The sequence below is a fragment of the Chrysemys picta genome, chromosome 3 (genome assembly GCF_011386835.1).
Source record: "Chrysemys picta bellii isolate R12L10 chromosome 3, ASM1138683v2, whole genome shotgun sequence".
In the NCBI taxonomy this organism is placed as follows: domain Eukaryota; kingdom Metazoa; phylum Chordata; order Testudines; family Emydidae; genus Chrysemys; species Chrysemys picta.
The window spans coordinates 206,833,045-206,853,651 of NC_088793.1; the positions used below are offsets into that span (position 1 = coordinate 206,833,045).

A 20,607-nucleotide genomic window follows, 5' to 3' on the forward strand; every position below is an offset into this window, starting at 1 on the left:
GGAGGCAGGAAGCTCTACCGCAAGCTCAACCAATGAGGTGGCTTCTAACGGCTTCGGCGTCTCTGACTCTAGGAGCGGCGGGAATCCTGGTCTCTCAGAGCAGCGGCCTCGAGCGGGGGTTCGCGCAGGAGCGCGCGCCAGGTGAGGTGAGGTGAGGTGAGGTGGGCAACGGCCGGGGGGAGCGGGGGCCGCCCGTGGCCTGTGAAGGGAGGGGACGAGGAGCGAGCGGGGGCGGGTCGGGCCGGTAGGCGTTGTGGGGGGGCGGCCTAGGGGTCGGTGAGGAGACGCCCGTGGCCTGTGAAGGGGCGGGTGAGAGGAGGGGGGAGAGGAGCGAGCCGGGGGGGGGGGCGGTGAGGGAAGCGGGCGGGGGGGCGCCCTGTGAAGGGAGGGGGGCTCGAGGATGCCCCCCACTCTGCTTCCATGGCGCCTTGGTACAGAAGATTTGACAATCTAATCTACCTTTATTCTCCTTTCAGTTCAAACTGCAGCCACCTTGGTGCATGTGTCCTGTCTAACTGGCCTCATTCTCCCAAGCTGGGACTGACCTCTGGTATCCGACTTGAGAATTTGTAGTCTTCAATTCAGTAAAAAACATGGATCGTTTGCCCAGGACTGGGACACACAGGGATCAGCAGGAGCCCAGTGCAACCGCAGTTTCAGCTGATTCAACCACTACTGTTGGCTGTAGCAGTGCCAATGCAGAGGAGGCCATGCATGGTTTACAAGTTCAACCTGGGAAGCGTGTGACAGAGCAGGACCCAGAAAGGGTGTAAAAAAAAATGCAAACATGATGAGAGCTACATTGAACTTGGATTTACATGGCCTGGGGACGCTGGATATCCTCAGCCGCAGTGTGTTCTATGCGGTGAAGTTTTACCAAACAACAGTCTTAAACCGTCCCTTCTTCGCCAGCATCTAGAGACTGAACACAATCAATTTAAAGACAAACCGGCTCAGTTTTTCAATCGCAAACTGGAAGAGTTAAAAAGCAGTAAAAAAATTGCCATAGAATTCTTGCATGGAAAATGTAAGTGCACTTCGAGCTTCATATTTCATGAGTTACGGAGTGGCTAAAACAGGAGAACCACACACGATTACAGAAGATTTCCTTATACCTGCTATGAAGGCCATGGTGAAGTGCATGCTCGGTGAAAAAGCAGAAGAAAAACTTGATTCCATACCCCTCTCCAATGACACTGTGTCACGCTGCATTGCCGATATGGCTGAAAATGTTCTTTCTCAGCTTGTGAATCGTGTTAGAAACAGTGACTATTATTCTTTGCAATTAGACAAGTCCACGGATTTAGATAGCCTAGCTAAGCTTTTGGTTTATGTCCGTTATATGTATGAAAATACCATACATGAAGACTTTCTCTTTTATCATTCCCTGCCTACCCAAACAACAGAAGAAGAGATTTTTTTGCTGCTTGATAACTTCATGAGTGAGAATAGAATTGACTGGTCTCGCTTGTAGGGATTTCTACTGATGGGGCAAAATCGATGATGGGAAAGCACAGTGGAGTTGTGGTTCGCTTCAAGGCTGTAGCAACAGAAGCCACATGGGTGTACTGCAGCATCAATAGAGAGGCCTTAGCTACCCAAAAAATGCCTGAAAACTTAATGTCAGTGTTGTCTGATGCTGTCAAAATGGTTAACTTCATTACGGGTCAGTGTCAAAATTCAAGAATTTTTGCTACCCTGTGTGATGAAATGGGAAATGACCATTTGCCGCTACTAATGCACACAGAGGTTCACTGGCTGTCGCGCGGCAAAGTGCTGACACGACTCTTTGAGCTGCACAGCAAGCTTCAAGTTTTTTTCACTGATCACCTCCCCTTTGCACAGTCGTCTTGCTTGTAAGATACTGCCTGGCTTCAGCGATTAGCCTACTGGGCAGACATTTTTTCTTGCCTCAACGAGCTCAGTTTAGGCCTTCAAGGCTTAAGTACCACTATTTTCAAAACACAAGACAAAATCGAATCCATGATTAAGAAACTACTATTTTGGGATAGCTGCTTAAAGAGAAATGAGATTGACTCCTTTCCAACGCTGCAAGAGTTTTTTGCAGCAAATGACAATATGCTGTTACATGAGAGTGTGAAAGCTGACATGGAGCATTTGCAACAACTTAGCAAACAACTTAGAAAATATTTCCCCAAAATGGACAATGCAAGTTCCTGGATACGCAATCCATTTAAAGTACCTCAGTCTCTCCCAATCCCTCCTCGGCCAGTGCGTGAGCAAGAGAAACTTTTAGATCTCTCTTGTGACAGTGGGCTTGAATTAAAGTTTGAATGCAAACCTTTGGCAGACTTCTGGGTGCAAAGGATGGAAGATTACCCATAACTGTCAAAACTAGCTGTCAAGTTTCTGATGCCCTTCTCCACAACATACCTTTCTGAGACTGGATTCTCTGCTCTCATGGCGATGGAGACAGAGTACCCTCAGAGATTAAATGCTGAAAATGACTTGCGACTGAAGCGCTCTCCAATTTTCCCTGCCATCAGTGATTTGTGTGATAAAAAAGCAAGGACATCCATCACACTGATGGGTAAGCATTATATATATATATTTTTGTTAACATCAATAAGTACTGTACATTAGTCACCAAGAATTTTAAAATGCCAATAATAAATTTTTTTATTATCGAGGTCAGCTGTAGAAATGTATGGATAGTGAACTTTTCTTTGCTTCCTTTTTCTGTATTTTTTTTATCATCAACAAAAATACATGATTGGCGTTTTTAAATGCTTAGTCACGAACAGCTATGTCTGAGTGATTGAGACCAGCATGGAGGCTTCATTAATTTGAATTGATTACAATAAAATGACCATGAAAGCTTCTAATTTAATGTTTAGAACAACTAGAAACTTGTTTGAGGGACTACTTTTATCCAAAGTGAGGGTATATATGATATAATAATTGTAACGAACAATTTTATCCAGGACAACACACTCCAGGGCCACCCTTCTCTGGGGCTGCTGGAGCCTGTGAATGTATTATTCTTTTTTCAGTGCCCAAAAGTGCCTGAGAGAGCCAGAAATGCTGGCTGCAAGAGCTATGGACAAAGAGGGCTGGGCTGGGGTGTGCTGTCACTGCAGTCTGTACACACACCTGCAGAAACACTTGGACGCACATACATGAGGGCATACTGTACGGGTTTGAATTTATTATAATTGTTTATAAAATAGGCTGGGGTTTTCTTTCTCCTCATTCCTCTACATGCTGAGCAAATTCCTCTTCAACAGGCGGAATATATCCCTTGGGACCCAAAAGAGTTTTCCCAAGTTCTGGTTTCCCTTATAAAAATAGGCAATGCCTACCTGAGAAAGGGGGGGGAACCTTTGAGCAGCTCCCTCAGGTGTTGGGACTGAAGCAGCTGCACTTGGCTTCAAAAAAGTAAACTGCGCAGGAAGAAGTTGCTGATCTAGAGAGAAACAACTCCACTCATGGATTGGAAGAGTTTCAGACTGTATGTGGTTCTGGTCATGATTTGGTTTTAGTTCTGTGTGAACAGTAGAGCTGGGCACATTGAAGAAAAAAAAAAGTACTGTTTTTTTTCACCACAAAATGCATTTTGGGGGGTCCAAAACTATTTGCTGAATTCAGCGAACAGTTTTGGCTGGTTTAAAAAATTTCAAAAGTCAAATTTTTTTTTTTTTTTTTAAATTGAACACCCAAAAAGCCACAGGACTTCTTCTGAAGCGAATTTCCCCGGGTGCTGACTCCGAGAACAAACTGATCTCTTTGCCCAGAAAAGGATTTTCTTTACCAACAAGGTGTTTCCTGGCGCTTGCAAGTAGGGTGCTAGAGATGAGCCCTGTATCACTGTTGCTAGTACATGGAGTACATTGCTGCAGCCTGTGAACTCCATACTCCTCTGCAAACTATGCAGTTTACCCAGTAAGACATCAATAAAAAACAAACAAAAAAATGAGAACAGATGACCAAGAGGGCAACCTGGGCCCATGCCCAACTCAACACTTGGGCTGGTACGCCATTAGCCTAGGTTTGTCTTCTTCTGTTCTACACTTCGGTCCAGCTTGGGACCATCTGTTCTGCACATGGTACATGCCCATCACGGGTCGTGTCCTGGCTGACATCAGCATAGCGGGCAAAGAGGCGAGCAAACCAAGTGCAACACCTTGTAAACTGCCCCAAGTCCCACTGTGAGGACACCTGCTAGTGGGTCATTTGATTTGCTCTAGCTCAGATGGGTGGAAGGTGGAAGGAAATGGTGTGGGAAGCTCTGTCTCTGCTACCCCTGGGATGGCTAGCTCCAGTCACTAACTCTGTCCGACTCAGTCTCTGCTTCGGTCTGCTCTCCATGCTGTCAGGCGAGGCTGATTCTCCGTTGCTGAACCAAGCCTGAGCAGAGGAACTATTTGCAGAGTTCAGCGGTAGGGCTCGGCGTCCCCTGAAAGAAGATGAAACAGTGTGACGAGGTGAGGATAGTAGAGGGCAGGGAACATTTTCCATCATGTCTCTGCTTTCCAGTCTTTAATCGCTCTTCTCAGGTCTGCTGCTTTATAAAGCTGCCTGTTTTGTCTGACCTGGGAATTTGCTGCGGAGATCATCAGCAAATCATCACTGCCCAGGATGGATAATTCAGCAGAGAGCTCTCACCCCAGCAAGAGGGTAATGCACAGGAAGATTTGTCTTTTAGATGTGCGGCGCACCCACAAACCCTGTTGAAGTCAATGAGTGCTGCGGGTGCTCAGCACCTCTGCAAATCAGGCCCTCTGTGGTTTGTGGGATTGGCTAATAAGTGAGTGTTCATAACCACTGGGTGCAGAGCTAGTGCTGGAGTGTGCAAACTGCAGTCAAGGCTGTAGGCACGTGCGGTAGCCCCTGGTTCCGCTAGTGAGCAGCTCTGCCAACAGCATCCCCTCTGTCTCCTGAGAGAAGTGGCTGCCCACCATCCCTCCTCTGACTTCTAGGGGGCAGCAGCTCCCCTCCAATGCTGCATTAAGTTCCACCAAATAGGGTACAGCACCATAAAGATATTACTTTACTCACCTTGTCTCTCTAATATCCTAGGACCTACACAGCTACAATACACTGCATACAAGGAGGAGGAGCAGGCAAAGATTGGGAAGAAGAGACAGAAGATGGAGAGAGGAGGAGGAGAGCTGGGTTGGGGTGAAGGGAAGCTGGAGACAGTGGGGGGTGAAGGAGGAAGGGGAATTAACTAGTGCAGACCAGCATGTCCATGTAGTTATGGAGGGGTGCAGTGACAGAGGCTGCAGAAGATCTTGTGGAGGGACTGGCCTCCCTGAGGCAATTCACACATCCTGACCAGCTCTGCCTTTGCCTGTTTGTCTCGCCCACTTTATTGCTACTTCCCACCTGGAGACCCAGGCTGATGATAGTGACTAAGACTGAGGCTTGCAATTCCTACTCCAAGGGAAGGAGGCATTCCAAGAGTAAAGGAAAGTCAGAATAGGAACCAGGACCTAGCAGTGATCAAACCAGTTTCTAAATGAACCCAAAGCACATCTCTGAAAGTCTCTTCCTTATCCCTGCATTTAGCTGGGAGCTGCATTCCCAGAATTGTGTTCTGCAAAATGGTGGCCTCCTAAGCCACTTCATTGTTTTGTTAATTGTCATTGACAGTTTAATAACTTCTGAAGTTATTTCAGCTTCCTAGCGACTGGATGCCATGACTAGAATCCCCTTGTGCGCTACAGTTTCCCTGCGTTATGGAGTCTTACCCTTTGAAGAGGAAGCTGCAGGTGATCAGTATGTCAAACAGGAGGAACTTCAGCAACAACGCTCTGATGGCCAAGAGAAGCGGGATTTGTGAACAGACGGGCAGAGCTGAAACAGATGGAATCATGTATTGATCAGGCCCTGGGGTGCCACGCAGAAGAATTACCAATGGTCCCTATTGGGACTGTGTATGGCTGCACTGCCCAACCTTATACACAAGAAGGTCACATAAACCTAAGCACAACCGTGTGTGTGCCAAACAGCTTCCACATATTTTAATAAGATTTAAAGTAACCTGTATTGATTTACATTTTAAGTTCTCTTGTTTCAGATGTATTTAGAGAGGTTGTTTCTATGTACGGTATTGTCTGTTTACACTCTTGTGGAAACTAAAAAGCTGTAAACATGATGCCAAAAGGCTAATAAATCAGCCGTTAGTATATTGTGTTGAAGCAGGCCACGGGCCGTATGAAATGCTCTGGTGGGCTGGAGGTTGGGCACCCCTGGTCTAAGCAATAGGAGTCAGTCTGAAAGACCTAATTCACCTCCTCTAGAATGCAGGTACTTAGTGTAGCATATTCATTGCTTTCATCAGTGTAGTTATAATGAAATATTACTGCTATTGTACTTCTACCCGTCCTATGTCCAACAGTACGAGAACCATTGGCCTAGAGGAAGCAGCTCTAGGCTGGGCACTTGGAACTCTGGCGACTTGTCAGCTCTGCTACCCACTCACTGTGTGACCTTGGGCAAGTCACAGAATCGTAAAAGTGTAGGACTGGAAGGGACCTCAGTAGGTCAGCTAGTCCAGTCCCCTGCACTCAAGGCAGGACTCATAATAACTGGACCATTCCTTACAGTTGTTTGTCTAACCTGTTCTTAAAAACCTCCAATGATGGAGATTTCACAACCTCCCTAGGCAGTTTTGTTCCAGTGCTTAACTACCCTGATAGGAAGTTATTTCTAATGTCCAGCCTAAAGCTCTCTTGCTGCAATTTAAGTCTATTGCTTCTTGTCCTATCCTCAGAGGTTAAGGAGAACAATGTATCACCCTCCTCCTTGTAGCAACCTTTTATGTATTTGAAAACTGTTCCTCCCACCCCATCTTTTCTTTTCCAGAAAAATAAAACCCAGTTTTTTCAGTCTTTCTTCATAGGTCATGTTTTCTAGACCTTTCTCCATTTTTGGGTCTTCTCTTCTGGACTTTCTTCAACTTGTTCGCATCTTTCCTGAAATATGGCACCCCGAACTGGACACAGTACTCCAGCCAAGGCTTAAATCTGCCTGGACTAGAGTTGAAGAATTACTTCTTGCGGTTTGCTTTTTTTGCAACAGTATTACACTGTTGACCCGTATTTAGCTTGTGATCCACTGTGACCACCAGATACCTTTCCACAGTACTCCTTCCTAGGCAGTCATTTAGTATGTGCAATTCATTGTTTCTTCCTAAGTGGAGTACTTACTTCAGACCATTTCTCCAGTTTGTCCAGATCATTTTGAATTTTAATCTTATCCTCCAAAGCACTTGCAACCCCTCCCAGCTTGGTATCGTCCGTAAACTTTATAAGTGTCCTCTCTGTGCCATTATCTAAATCATTTGTTGCTGATCCTGTGCCTCAATTTCCTCTTCTGTAAAATGGTAGATGTGGCTTCATCTTGGATTTCACTGTCTCTTTTCACCCCTACATCCAAGCTGTGCCTAAATCTTCCCACTTCTTCCTGTACAACATCCCCAAGATCTGTCCTTCTCTCTCTGCCCACACAGCCGAAACTGTTGTCTGAGCCTTGATCGTCTCATGCATTGACCACTGCCCTTTCCTCCTCCTCTGTGGCCTCAATGCCTGCCCCCCTCCTTCTCAAATCCATTCAAAATGCACCTGCCAAAATCATCTTCCACGCTCTGCCTACCTTTTAAAGTCCATCCACTGGCTCGCCTTCTCCCATCACAAACACATACTTCTTGTCCGTACTTCCAGAACCCTCCACAAATTAGCCCTCCCCGCCTATCCAGCCTGCTACATTATGCAAAGTCAATTCTCCCCTTCATTCCACCAGTGCCAGCCTCGATCGCCCACATCTCCGACAAGCATTCTCACAATCTGTCCTACACTGCCTCTTAGCAGGGGGAAAAGCTCCCAGTTGAAATCCATAAAGCCACCACTTTAACCTCTTTCATGTTCCTTCCCCAGACTCACTTCTGCCATGATGTACATCACAAACTACACTGTGATAATGGCTGGGCAGGTGGAGTGCTGGGATCATTGCTAAGAATCTCACACCTCCTATTACATTTGTTAACCTGTCCCCTCACCCCACCCACCTGTTTATGTCTGTGTAATAGGCAGAGGAGATAGAGTTTAAGGCCAAAAGGAGCCACCAGAATTCTAGCCTGACTGCCTGTAGATCACAGGTCATTAACCACACCCAGCCACCTGCAGGTTAAACCCAACAACCGAAATTAGACCAAAGTATTACAGCTCACAGGAGACTAGACTATTTTGAGGGACTGGTGTGCCTCAGTGCCCGAGGGCCCTGCAATAGCAAGGAAATGGATTAAGTGAGATATTCCCAGATGATCCTGGCAAGCTACACTGTATAGGTGATAACTGTTTATGGAGTTGTTCCTTTCTTGACACTAGGGCCAGGACAGCATCACTGGAAGTCTGTATTGCTCACAGGTAATATTGGAGGATCTCTCTCCAGCCCTTGCACTGAACAGCATCACAAAGTAAAATGTGGGTTTAGCATCCCAGTTATTCTTGTTTTGTGGCACTTTATAGTCTCAGGGACCACATCCATAAATGGTTTTCCCATCCTGCAAATAGTTCTGAGAGTTAAATTTTTTTTCCTGTCCTGAATCAGGACAAAAAGTCAATCTAAAATATTCACAAACCAAAACATTTTCAGTTCAGATCAATTGAGACATTTTGTTGCAATAATTTCAAAACATTTCCTTTCGATTTCAACCTTTTTCCTTGACTTTTTTCCCCAGTGAACTTAAATTTAAAAATGAAAAGCTGTTTCAAACCAGACAACCAACATTTAGTGTTTAGAAAACATCAGAACACAATGTTTTGCCAACTTCTTTTTCAAAAATGTTTCAGGGCAGGAGATTTGTGAAAACCGCCCCTGGTCTGCAAGTGATTTTAATTTTGAGGAATCTACATTTTTAAATGAAATAATGTTTCATTGCAAAATTCCTGACCTGCTCTATTGGGGAGCTGACTTCTCAACTCTGAGATCAACTGCCCTTCCTGACCAGGTCAGATTCAGAAGAGCCAGCAGTGTGGCTGTTTGCCTTTGAGTGGCAATAGGGAGAGCCGACATGCATGTCTGCTGCTGCCAGTGCAGATCCAGGGTTGCAGACCAGAAAGGCTCTAAGAGCAATTCTGCTGACAGCTTCTTTCTTTGGCAAGGGTTGGTCAATTCACAACCTGCATCTTTCATCCAGCGACTAAAGCTCTTGGAAACAGTGGCCAAAATACTGCTTTCATTTACACTGCTGCAAATCTAGACTAACTTTATTACTCCAGACTTGGACCTGTGTAAGTGAGGCCAGAATTTATCCCTGTTTCTTCAGATGTTCATTTTCAGAAAAGGCTTAAACTGGAGTTGGTGTCCACACACCTCTTTCCACATCCCTTCCGTTTCCATCAAAGAATCAGCTGGATTCAAACAGGCAGTGTGAATGTGCTGGGAGGAATGCACAGTTATTGCTTACCACTTCGGTCTTCATCCAGACATTGCTCTTCCATGTGGTCTTCTACAAGACAGAGTTGTAACTATTAGTAAGAGGAATTATACTAATTGTAATAGTACCAACTGCATGGTTAAAGCTCAGAACGGTTCCCAGCCCAACCTCCTGCTTACACTGTTCTTGTCACTTTCCAATTCATTCACCTTTTGGGTTGACATCTTTCTTGCTCAAAGGGGTGGAGTTTTGGAAAGCCTGAGTGCATTCTCTTGAGGGTTTTCTGAGATAATTATGTATAATACATACTTTTCCTGCTTTAAAACAAGCTACTCCTTCATCCCCCTTTTTTGCACGGATAATGCAAACAACAACTTCACATTTTATGTGTAAATGCCCCTTAATAAAGATTCTCTACTTTGCCAAGTTTTAAAATGAGACAGGAGTGTTTGAAGAAGTGGGACTGATTATGCATAATAATTTATTTTAAGTAATTAGCTGAAAACACTTCATTAGGGGTATACCTATAGATGTCCAACTAGCTGATAGAAGGGATGCACGCACCAAATGCCTCTGGATCAGTTAGCTCACAAGCTCTGCTGGTGAAATGGACAAAGCTTGGAAAGGTCACACACCAGCTTCGTGCTTTTTCTTAAAATAGTCATTGCACTAGGATATTAAATGCAGAAAATTACATCACTGCACAGACACGTCCCTAAAAGTTGGGACAAATGCTTTTTGTGGTGGGGGTAACACATTGAACTAAGCAACTGCCGAGATGATTTTCCAAGGCCCAAACAAGAGCTGGGAGGTAGCTGCCCAACTCACATTGATTCTCCATGGGAGTCAGGTGCCTGACCTCTCTTTGAGCCTTTGACAGTTCCCTTACCCCCAATACCCAAATCCTACAGGATGGGTAAAATATGGGTACTAAAGTTGTGGCTACAACTGACTTGTTCATTTCCCGCCTTTGTGATTTTTAACTGTGCAGCTGTCACATTCCATCTGTACACTTTATATTCATTAGACTGAAAACCACCCTATAAAAACGTCACTGAACAAAACAATTTCCCAGACATATGGAGCACCAGGAACCTGATCTCATCCTTGTATAGAAAAGTGGCAAGCCCAGGCTTTAAAGAGTCATGGCTATGTATGTACTGTGTTAGATCCAGGCAAAACGCATCAGCAAACCAGAGTTAAGTAATTAATAGTTACATGCCGTGTAAAAAAGCAACTACCGTGTTCTCAAGTTTTCCCTTTAGGTAATCGAAGCATATTTAGAATCTTAGCTCAACACAGCTTTTTGCCTCATCCAGATTTTTGCAAATGTTGTTTCAAAGTATTGGCTCTCAAACACTTGATCCCGTTTCCCTCAACCCCTCCAGAAAGATTTGGAGACCATGCTTATGAAAATGCATCTGGCTTAGTTTTGAGAGAAGGTGTGTATATGTCGAAATTGGGCTTATAGTGGAAGGTTAGCTTCAACCTGCCTATGGTGCATTTCCCTGTAGAGATCTCTTTAATGCAGAGAGCTGTGTGTGTGTCTCCTTCTCACATGAGTCTCCACTCTCCTACATCTCTATTCTATTGTTGCAGGAAGGAATGTCAGCCCTGCCAGGTCTGTTGAGACTAGAGCTTCTTGTCCCTTTTGTGCCATATTTGCTATTAATCAAGCTCTCCTTGGGTGACAGTGTCCCCATGGGGGGACCCTTCAGGATAACTATTTTTCCCTGGGGTGCTGTGTTTGAATTAACTGTCTGACATTTGCACTTTGTCTGCATTGTTGCAAATGGGCAGTGGGAGCCACTGCATCCGCCACTGGACCCTCACTTTCTCGCCCAGGTCATTCAGGGATAACACAATGTGACCAAGGGAAATGGAGAGGAATGCGGGACTCCCAGGGGACTGGAGGTGGAGGGAGGTGGGGGCAGGGAAGTGACAGAAAAGAGATGGGGTCTGTGGTGTTGGATATTCTCTTCGTGTGGTACCTACCAGAGATCAGCAGGGACCTGGCACTCCACACCTGGGCGGTTCTGTTCTGTCTCACATGGCAGGCGAGGGATTCCCAGGACTCCAGTTCTACGGTGTGGACGGAGAGGTGAGAGACTGTGCTGAATGTACCGTCTTCCTCCCTGGAAACCCCGTAAGTGAAGGAGTCCAGGGCACTTCCATTCTCATTAGAAAACCAGATGGCATCTGCCGTGTCCTGGGAGAGGTCGTTCACCACACAAACCACTAGGGTCTTCCTCTCGCCATTAATGACCATGGTAAGTGGGGGCGCCAAGGTAGGAAAAGGGGCTGCGGTGCTGCCTGGGGGGAGAAAGCATGGCAGGTCTCAGCCACAAGGCCTCCCTGACCCTGGAGCCCCTTTGACTGGGAGCAGTGAGACTAAAACTGGTTTTAAGCCTCTCGGGAAGGATTGCCTCGTGAGGCGAGTATCCCTGTTTGGCCAGCTATTAGTGCCCAATTGGGGGTTGGGTCCATGTCTGGCTGCCCCAGCCCCACTGCCATTTGTTGGAACAAAAACCCCAGGCCTCGCTGCTGCTTTGCAGGGTGTAGCTAATCACTTAACGGGTACACGCTGGCCACTCCTTTCCTCCCCTCCCACAGTATCTGCAGTCTTGGGCCTCTAGTTACACGCTGCCTGCAGAACCCACCCGGCCCAGAATGTTTCTCCTGGGTGTTGGGGGTGTGTGTGTGCAGCCCACCCTGGGGAGCAGGCAAATGTCCTGCCAAGGAAGAGAGCGTGGAGCTGAGTGAAGCAGGAGGCACCTGCCCCAGGGGACAGGTATACTCACAGCTCAGAAGCTGAAGTACTGTGGTGGCCAGGAGCTGTCCAAGCAGCCATGAGGGCAGGTCCATGGTGAGAGGCTGCAACCTCTGAGCCAGGCATGAACAATGCAGCAGGCAGAGGGACCCCAGCCCATCTCTCAGCACCTTCCCCTCCCCTCCGCTTTCCCTGCCCCTTTTTAACGGTCTTTTGCCAGCTGCCTAACCAGCTGCTGTGCACCCTGGCAAACAAACCCGTGCACCTTTTAACCCTTTGCATGCTCACACGGCTATAGGCAGTGAGAGCCTAAATCCACCCTAGTGGCCCTGAGCCCAGCCCTGTGGGAGCACAAGCTGACCTGACTGGGTCCCCCCAACTGCAGAATCCCACAGGCAAAGGGGAGTACAGAGACCCCAATTCGCAGCTCCACTGGGCACAGCAGATGGCGCCCATGGAGATGCCCCAGCAGGTTTCCATGAGCCAAGGCAACAGTAAGGCCAGGGTCGGCCATTCCCTGCTCCTTGGAAGGTCTCAAACACGCACCCGCTGGGCCTGGGCAGTGCCGCACACCACATCACACTGGATTTGCCTGGTGCAAAGGGGGCCGGCTGCAGAGATCAGGCCCAGAGAGCATGGGGCTGAGGGGAGGAGTGCCCCCAACACTGGCATGCAGGTGTGGCATTGAGGAGGGGGCATGCACAGGTAGCCCCAGTGGTATAGTGGTAATCAAAGAACTGGGTCAGCTAATCTAACCTAAACGCTATAAACTGGGTTAACTCCTTTTCCCCTTGCCTGCACTGCTGGGTGGCCAGTGCCTACAGCCTGGAGTCTATGACTCCTGCTGGCCCCTCCAAGCAGCCAGGAGGTGAGTACCCCCTGCTGACATCGGTCCTGAGGGAGACTCAGGCCCAGGGCAGGGGGGGGCAGGGAGGGAGGGAAGCGAGAACAGGACAGGAGAGCCACTCGCTGTTCTTACCCAGTACCCGGCTAAGGGGAGGGGAACATGACAAACGGCGATGCAGTGTGCCACAGGGTCCCACAGATGGTGCTGGATGGTTTGGCACGGTGTGTGCCTGGGCAGGGGTCTCAGTGATGGGAGCAAGCAGGAGCTGCACCAGTGGCTGTGAATCCAGGGTGCAGACTAAGGTCACTCCTGGATGGGGGAGTCACTGCAAGGCGCCCTCTCGGGAGGGTGTTGTGCGTGGGGGTGTGTTTGTGTGTCACTGTGAGGCTCTCTCCAGGGCTCACGGTGTGTGTGGGGGGAATTGCTGTGAGGTTTCCTTGCAGCTAGTGGGGTGAGTAGGGGAGAGTTGCTGCCATGATGTGTATGTGGGGCAATCACTGGGGCACACCAGAGGCCAAGGTGTGGGACGTGTGGGAAGGAGCCCATTTGCTCCAGGCTCTGTATGGTAGCTGAGTGCAGTGCTATGGCCGGTGCAGTACCACAGCCCGTGCAGTGCAGGGGGGAGCTGGGGGCAGTGTCACACCCCGTGCAGTGCAGGGGTGCTGGAACAATTTGTGTAGTGGGGATGCTGAGCCTTTGAGCCAAACTGTAAACCCTGTATATGATGGAACCCACTTCAACCCAGCAGGTCCTGCAGCACCCCCTGCACCCCTAGTTCCAGCACCTATGCGTGCAGTAGGAGGAGAGCTGAGTGCCTGCCACGGCCCGTGCAGTGCATTGGTCACAGCCTACGTTCCAATGTCACTGCAGCCAGAACTGCACGGAGCCAGGAGAGCAGCGCAGCTCCTGGTACATTCCACACACACCCCCGCCCCGGCTAAAGTGGTACCTCCCATCCCCCCCATCTGGCTGGAGTGGTACCGGCCGCTGCCGGGCGGGGCCCGATCCTGCCCCTCGCCGCCCATGGAGCCCGGCGCGGAGTCGCGGAGCCAGGCGCGCTCAGGCTCGGCCCCAGCCCCAGCGCCCCCGGCCTCCTTCTCCGAGATCCTCCGCCTGGTGCGGAGCGGCCAGGACGTGCCCGGCCTCCACAGGCCCAACGTCACGGCGAGCCTGGCGAGCCCCACCCCCTCGCGCCTGGCCCGCAGGCCCAAGCCCTGGGAGCGGGCCCGCCCGGCCGAGCCCCCGCAGCCCTGACGCGAGCGCTCCGGGCTCCCGCTCTGCGCCCGGCCCCGGGAACCGCGCCTGGCCGGGCTCGGCCCGCGGACTCCGGCGGGCGTTACAGGGCCGCATGGGACCGGCCTGCAACCGTCAGTCCCCCCTTGCTGGGCACAGCTGAAGGACCTGGAGAGGCGTGTGCCCAGCTGGGCTGGGGAAGCCTCTCTCTGGCCCCTGGGCTCAGATTCATCACCGCGCCGTCCGATAACGCCCAGCGCCCGGTCCTGGGACCAGGCCGCGCCGTCCGACACGCCCAGCGCCCCGTCCTGAGACCAGGCCGCGCCATCCGACAACGCCCAGCGCCCCGTCCTGGGACCAGACCGCTCCGTCCGATAACGCCCAGCGCCCGGTCCTGGGACCAGGCCGCGCCGTCCGACACGCCCAGCGCCCCGTCCTGAGACCAGGCCGCGCCATCCGACAACGCCCAGCGCCCCGTCCTGGGACCAGACCGCTCCGTCCGATAACGCCCAGCACCCCGTCCTGGGACCAGACCGCTCCGTCCGATAACGCCCAGCGCCCGGTCCTGGGACCAGGCCGCGCCGTCCGACACGCCCAGCGCCCCGTCCTGAGACCAGGCCGCGCCGTCCGATAACGCCCAGCGCCCCGTCCTGGGACCAGGCCGCTCCGTCCGATAACGTCCAGCACCCCGTCCTGGGACCAGGCCACTCCGTCCGATAACGTCCAGCACCCCGTCCTGGGACCAGGCCACTCCGTCCGATAACGTCCAGCGCCCGGTCCTGAGACCAGGCCGCGCCATCCAACATGCCCAGCGCCCCGTCCTGGGACCAGGCCGCGCCGTCCGACACGTCCAGCGCCCGGTCCGGAGACTAGGCCACTCCGTCCGACACACCAGCGCCCCGGTTACAGTGGGGTGTGGCAATGGCCGTTACTCGATATAGCCCAGAAACAGCTGTAAGAACAGCGAGCCTGCTCTCCTTAACGGCGGATAACTGGGTGTAGGTTGGCAGCTCTACCCGGCATTGTTAGCATGCAGCATTCACACTCCAGCCAGATGTACCCAAGAGCCACTGCTTGCAGTGTCCGCGGTCAGGGTAGCTGAACTGGTGCTGAACGTGGTTTGGCTGCAACCACAGACAAGGAGCAGCTGTTTGGCGCTGGTGCTGCTGCACCTGGCCCTGACACTTGCTCGTTATCACTCAGGACTTTTGGGTTTGCTTTTTTAAGGGAAAAACCTGACAGGCTAATGGCCTCTTCTCCCCCCCCCCCGTCCCCCTAGCAACCCTCCTTTCTTGGGGCAGAAGGTGCCTGATAAGAAGCCGCTGGGTGTCAGGCTGGGGAAGGCAGACCCCCACTCAGACTAAAGCCTGTTCTGACTGGGGAGATGGTGGTAGCTAGAGCAGAGAGGACGTCTAAGATACTGCTCATTACCTGAAATGATACAACGGGACCTGTCTCAACTGGCTCTTGCAGCAGATGGGGACATTCACACCCAAGTGAAATGACCAACTGGCAGCATCTGCGGAGGATTCTTGGTCAAACCAGCACTAACTAAACAGGCTTCTCCCTCCCCAGAGACTCTCCTCTAGGTGTGCAGGGAACACCACGGGGGATGGAGCGTCAGGGGCCTACGTTCTACCAGTCACTTAAAAGCTAGAATCCTCCTCAAAACCAAACCACAGTGACAATGATTCAGAGATGCTTCCGGGGTGTTCCTGTCCCCCATCTGTCCAATGGGGACATAACAGCCCTGTCCTGCCTCACAGGGGGGTTAGAATATAAATGCATGAGAGCTGGGGTTCTCAACCTCTCTTTCGGAGCCCCCACAACATGCTATAAAAATGCCACAGCCCACTTGTGCCACAACTGTTTTTCTGCATATCCAGTAGATGAAAAACTATATTAAATGGATAGTTATACAGCTAAACACACACACCTGTAATATACAAAAGAAAAGAATATAGGTACAAAAATAAACTGATTGTTTTTGTTTTACTTACTCAGTGTGAAACTTGTTGCTGATCAACAATTCTGTCTAGATGTGGGGGTGTCTTCGACAAGCACACGCACGTATCATGGTGAGTGTTAATCCTGGCTTGGTACTTTGTTTTCATTGATGTCACTGCCAACCTGCACAGCCGCAGCCTCTCCACCAGCCGGCTGGCCGGATGACCTGCACAAGCCCCAGTGTGATGGGCTTTGGCAGTGAGCTTTGGCTTTCTGCCCTGGGCCCCAGCGAGTTTAATGCTGACCCTGCTCTGGTTTTTTATTGGAGGCTGCTTGGAGTAGTGGCAAAAGTGCAAAGCCAAATACAGAGAGAGGGCCTGGGGTAGCGCCGTGAACTCTTGTGGTGCATTTCAGATTCACTTCTGTGCATGTTACAGTAATAACAGTGGTAACAAGCTGAAGTAACATTTAGTAACATCAATAGCCATGACCAGGTCTGACCATGACATTGGCCACATCCTCACTTGTTCGCACACACTTCAGAAACCACTTCATGTGGTTTTTTGGTGTATCTGGCTCATTTCGTCTGTGGCAGCCAGCCATGTGTTCAGCACCTGCCTGGGACGGGGTCCCCATCAGGGGGTGTCACCAGCATGACCCTGTGAGTCTCCCTCAGCTGGCCTACAAAATAGTACACACTGTGTATAGGGCTGGGCTGCAGACGACTCTGATCTGCACAGGGGCACTGGTGGAGAAGAACAATGCTGCAGCTGCAGCTCTGGGTTTGTCAGTCCTGAGAGGCGAGTGACACACAACACACACAATCCTTCTGGTTTTTAAATGTAATTGCAAAATTTGTAGATTTAAGCAATGTCATAATTACATTTAAACACTGGGAGGATTATGGAAAATCAGGGAGGGCTGGTATCTCTGCTGTCCGGCGGAGCCTGTCCCCATTAAAAAATACTTTTTTGTGCAGAGATGGGAGTAAAAAATTGGGAAATTTTGAAAACCTATCACTGGAGGGGAGGCAACCAATGTTTCAGGAATGTCCTCCAATGTGGAGCATATTCTATCCTGGGCCCTGAATTGGCATAAGATGGACTTGGATTTTTGAGAGGTCACAAATTTCAGCTGTAAACAGAAACCATGCTGCAGCTACGACCAATGATTTTTCCATCTTTAGTTTTACAATAATTGCTAGAAATATACTATGAACTTGCAACTGACTTCACATTTTTGAAGCACCGCTCAATAATATTTAGCAAACACACCTAATTTGTTTTAGTAATTACTTATATTTAATACCGCAGGGTATTTTACTATTTTTCCAAGATCTGAATAAAGTACTATTTCTCTCATCCATAATATAAAAAGATTTATTTTGCCACAAGCTTAGGTTAAGTATCAGAGGGGTAGCCGTGTTAGTCTGAATCTGTAAAAAGCAACAGAGGGTCCTGTGGCACCTTTGAGACTAACAGAAGTATTGGGAGCATAAGCTTTCGTGGGTAAGAACCTCACTTCTTCAGATGCATCTGAAGAAGTGAGGTTCTTACCCACGAAAGCTTATGCTCCCAATACTTCTGTTAGTCTCAAAGGTGCCACAGGACCCTCTGAAGCTTAGGTTAGTTAAAAATGAACTTTTACAAAACCAGAGTCACGTTTCCATGGAATAAAAAATAAAATTAAACAAGGGACAAGGCTTAAATGTTGCTGCTGCAGTGTTTGCAGCCCAAATTATGCTAGGACTGAGAACCAAGAAGTGACACTGACTAGAACCTGACTGTAACCAAAGTGAAGGTAACTAGTCTGTGTTAACTGTTCACACACTGAGAGAAGCAGAGATAGCAGGAAGTCATCAGACTTAAAGCCCAGATTGTGAATGGCCCAAGTGGCTGCTGAGGGGTGAGCAAGAACTTGTGCTGCTGCCCTGGGGCTGGGGCTAGCAAGAGCCTGCCCCCTTCACACTGGCTGGCAGAATGGGGCAATCTCCTCCCCCCAGTGAATGGAGCAGACTGCACTCTTGGCACTATGACAGACGGTGCCTCTCTGATGCAGGCTCTCTCCTAGAGAAGTGCCACTCTACCATGCCCTGACTTCGGGCTGTGCCTTCAAATCAGAAGTGTTTTCCCCTTTAATCATTGCAGATGTATTTCTCAAATAGGCAAAGAAATGATTTTTCCTGGCTGGCTGCACATGACAGGGACACCGTTAAGGCATTACGTTTACTCCTTTAACAAAGACTTTTGGTGATCTTCCAGTGTTCAAGGACATTCCACTTTATTTAACCTCTTCAGCACAACTGTGGTACACCCCCGCCTGGAACAGCCATCACACAGTTACAAGATGCAGTATCTGGGACAAGGAGTTAACGCTTTAATTCCCAACCCACTAGTCCAATAAAGCATTGGCATTGCTCAGTTTTCATAAAGAGATTTTTGGCTAATATGAAACACAAGCAGAGAGGACTGTTACAGAGCTAACAGTGACTGTTAAGGGATCTGTACCGCTTCTCCATTTGATTGCTAAGTAATTTAGCAGATTATCTCCCCAGTTTAAGTACACAAATCAAACTAATCCCACAGCTGTTGCAGGATTTCAAGCTACGAGTCAATAGTCCTTTTAAATCCTTTGACAGAAAAATCTGGACATTTAAAAATTAGTTTTTCTAGAGTACTTGAATTGCTATTCACGTCCACAGTTAGTTCACATCGAGTTTCACTTTTATGTTCATGGCTGCCAACTCAGCCACAAAATACCGGAAGACATAAGGCACAGAAACAGTGTCGATTGTGTCGCTCTGATTGCACACAGTACAGTAGTATTTCCTATTGCGCGTCGTGGACCAGGAAGGCGGAGGCTTCTCCAACAAAGGAGAAAGCAAACTGCCACACTTGACACAGACGTGGGCCACAGAACGATCGGAACAGTTGAAGAGACGGTCATGCAGCAAGAAGGACGTGCCGTGAGCCAACAAGGCATCGCGTTCCATCTCTCCGAAGCGAATCCCACCCTGGACATTCCTCCCACCGATGGGCTGGTTGGTGACTTTATCTCTGGCTCCTGTCGTCCTCACTTGGAACTTGTCTGAAACCATGTGACGCAGGCGTTGATAGTATACAACTCCAATAAAAATGTCTGCCTCCAGTTCCACCCCACTGATTCCACTGTACATCCTCTCTGTTCCATAGTAGTTATAGCCAGCAGCCTTCAACATCTTGCCAAAGTATTCCAAGGCAGAGTTCTCCTCCGAAAATGTGAAGGGGGTGGCATCGTGACAGAGGCCATGCAATGCTGCAGACTTCCCTGCCATGCTCTCAATCAGCATTCCAATGGTCATTCGGGATGGAAAGCCATGAGGATTGAAGAGAATATCTGGAACCATTCCACTCTCTGTAAATGGCATGTCCTCAACTGGCCAGAGTCTGCTCAAAATACCCTTCTGTCCATGTCGGCTGGCAAATTTGTCCCCAATAGTTGGATTACGAGGGATTCTCATAGTGATGCAAACACTTTTAAATTTTCCATTTCCACTGTCATTGCTGCACACTTTGATGTTATCCACAATGCAACTTTCCTTACTCCTGGGAAGGGGAGAATAAAAAAGTCAATGAAAGTTTCAAAGTTGTTAACTTGGCAGCTCTGTGCCAGGAACTTTTGCCTGGAAACTGCTTTTAGAAAGAGACTTTATAAGTAGTACAGCCAAGCTATGTGAAATGAACTGGCTGTCTTGGGAAACTCAGCATTTCCTCAAGGAAGAAGCCATTTTGTAAGCATGGAGATCGAAACTACATTCGGGTTGGTTTTAGAAAGCATTACACTTGAAAAACGGGTTCCTCAAAGGCTGCTCAAGTCATTTCTAATACAATAATCAAAACTAGGATTTCTAAAAGATTTTTGATTTATGCACCATGAACAATATAGAGTAAGAAGCAATTAAAACTAATTAATCTTTGCATTGTGGGAATTGATGGTCAAGCTGAGTTTCAATACCTGATAAGTTTCTTTACACTTTAAATGTGACCTGCAAATGAGAAAAAGTGGACTTTTGCCCCTTTTTTATTACATCATCATGAACTATAAAGACCTGAAAGTTGTGTGTGTTTTTTTTTTTTAAAAAGGCTTTTAATTTTGCCCTCTCTTCCCCTTTCCATTAGAAATTCATGTCTAGTCTTGACTGCAGACTAAGGGGACTAGAGAATTAGTGAAACAGTGAGATCACAAGCACCCACAGAGAGAGAGAGCTGATGATTTGAAAGGGGTAGGCCATTTTTAGTCAGAATATTCAAAAATGTTTGTTTTTGTTAATGCCTGTTTAACGTCAGCAACTAATATTTTAGTAAAGGGAAGGTTGTTCTTGTTGTTAAAAGATTCAACATCTTTGTCCCCTTAGTTTAAGGTGTCAAA

The 20,607-nt window shown here is 48.6% G+C and overlaps 2 protein-coding genes and 2 long non-coding RNA genes across 9 annotated transcripts in view; 2 read left to right on the plus strand and 2 right to left on the minus strand.

Moving 5' to 3' along the window:
• The first annotated feature begins 5 nt into the window (after positions 1-5).
• LOC103306012 (uncharacterized) lies at positions 6-6,154 on the plus strand. 2 transcript variants are annotated; one of them, XR_010600007.1, is made up of 3 exons: positions 6-141; positions 477-2,551; positions 5,643-6,154. It is a non-coding gene; the product is annotated as an uncharacterized LOC103306012 (long non-coding RNA). The 2 variants fall into 2 exon arrangements; XR_002888672.3 differs by having other exon boundaries at positions 24-146.
• On the minus strand, positions 2,553-15,195 carry PTCRA (pre T cell antigen receptor alpha). Of its 2 annotated transcripts, none has more exons than XM_065589922.1 (5): positions 13,970-15,195; positions 11,399-11,716; positions 9,434-9,475; positions 5,715-5,820; positions 2,553-4,417 (listed from the first exon to the last, which is right to left on the minus strand). In XM_065589922.1, exons 1-5 carry the CDS (start codon positions 15,057-15,059, stop codon positions 4,210-4,212), a joined length of 1,764 nt encoding a protein of 587 aa, XP_065445994.1. In that variant the 5' UTR covers positions 15,060-15,195; the 3' UTR covers positions 2,553-4,209. The 2 variants fall into 2 exon arrangements, with proteins under 2 accessions (XP_065445994.1, XP_008165262.2); XM_008167040.4 differs by lacking the exon at positions 13,970-15,195 and adding an exon at positions 12,205-12,363.
• On the plus strand, positions 15,193-18,828 carry LOC103306011 (uncharacterized). The gene is made up of 3 exons (XR_508627.4): positions 15,193-15,842; positions 16,258-16,331; positions 18,365-18,828. It is a non-coding gene; the product is annotated as an uncharacterized LOC103306011 (long non-coding RNA).
• The window catches only part of POLR1B (RNA polymerase I subunit B), a 37,983-nt gene continuing 35,835 nt past the window's right edge, over positions 18,460-20,607 (minus strand). For all 4 annotated transcript variants that reach the window (XM_065589917.1, XM_065589918.1, XM_042852765.2 and 1 more), the window contains one exon: positions 18,460-19,784. In XM_065589917.1, the coding sequence (XP_065445989.1) occupies positions 18,902-19,784 (883 nt within the window). In that variant the 3' untranslated portion in view covers positions 18,460-18,901. The remainder of the gene's footprint in view (positions 19,785-20,607) is intronic.

Bases quoted from the DNA above. Each gene is read 5' to 3' on its own strand.
- PTCRA (XM_065589922.1), bottom strand. From the start codon at position 15,059: ATGTTGGATGGCGCGGCCTGGTCTCAGGACCGGGCGCTGGACGTTATC. The intron at 5,821-9,433 runs GTAAGCAATAAC...CATCTGTTTCAG, and splicing joins TCTGGATGAAGACCGAAGTG to CTCTGCCCGTCTGTTCACAA. The intron at 4,418-5,714 runs GTAAGACTCCAT...ATCTTCTTTCAG, and splicing joins TGCAGCTTCCTCTTCAAAGG to GGGACGCCGAGCCCTACCGC.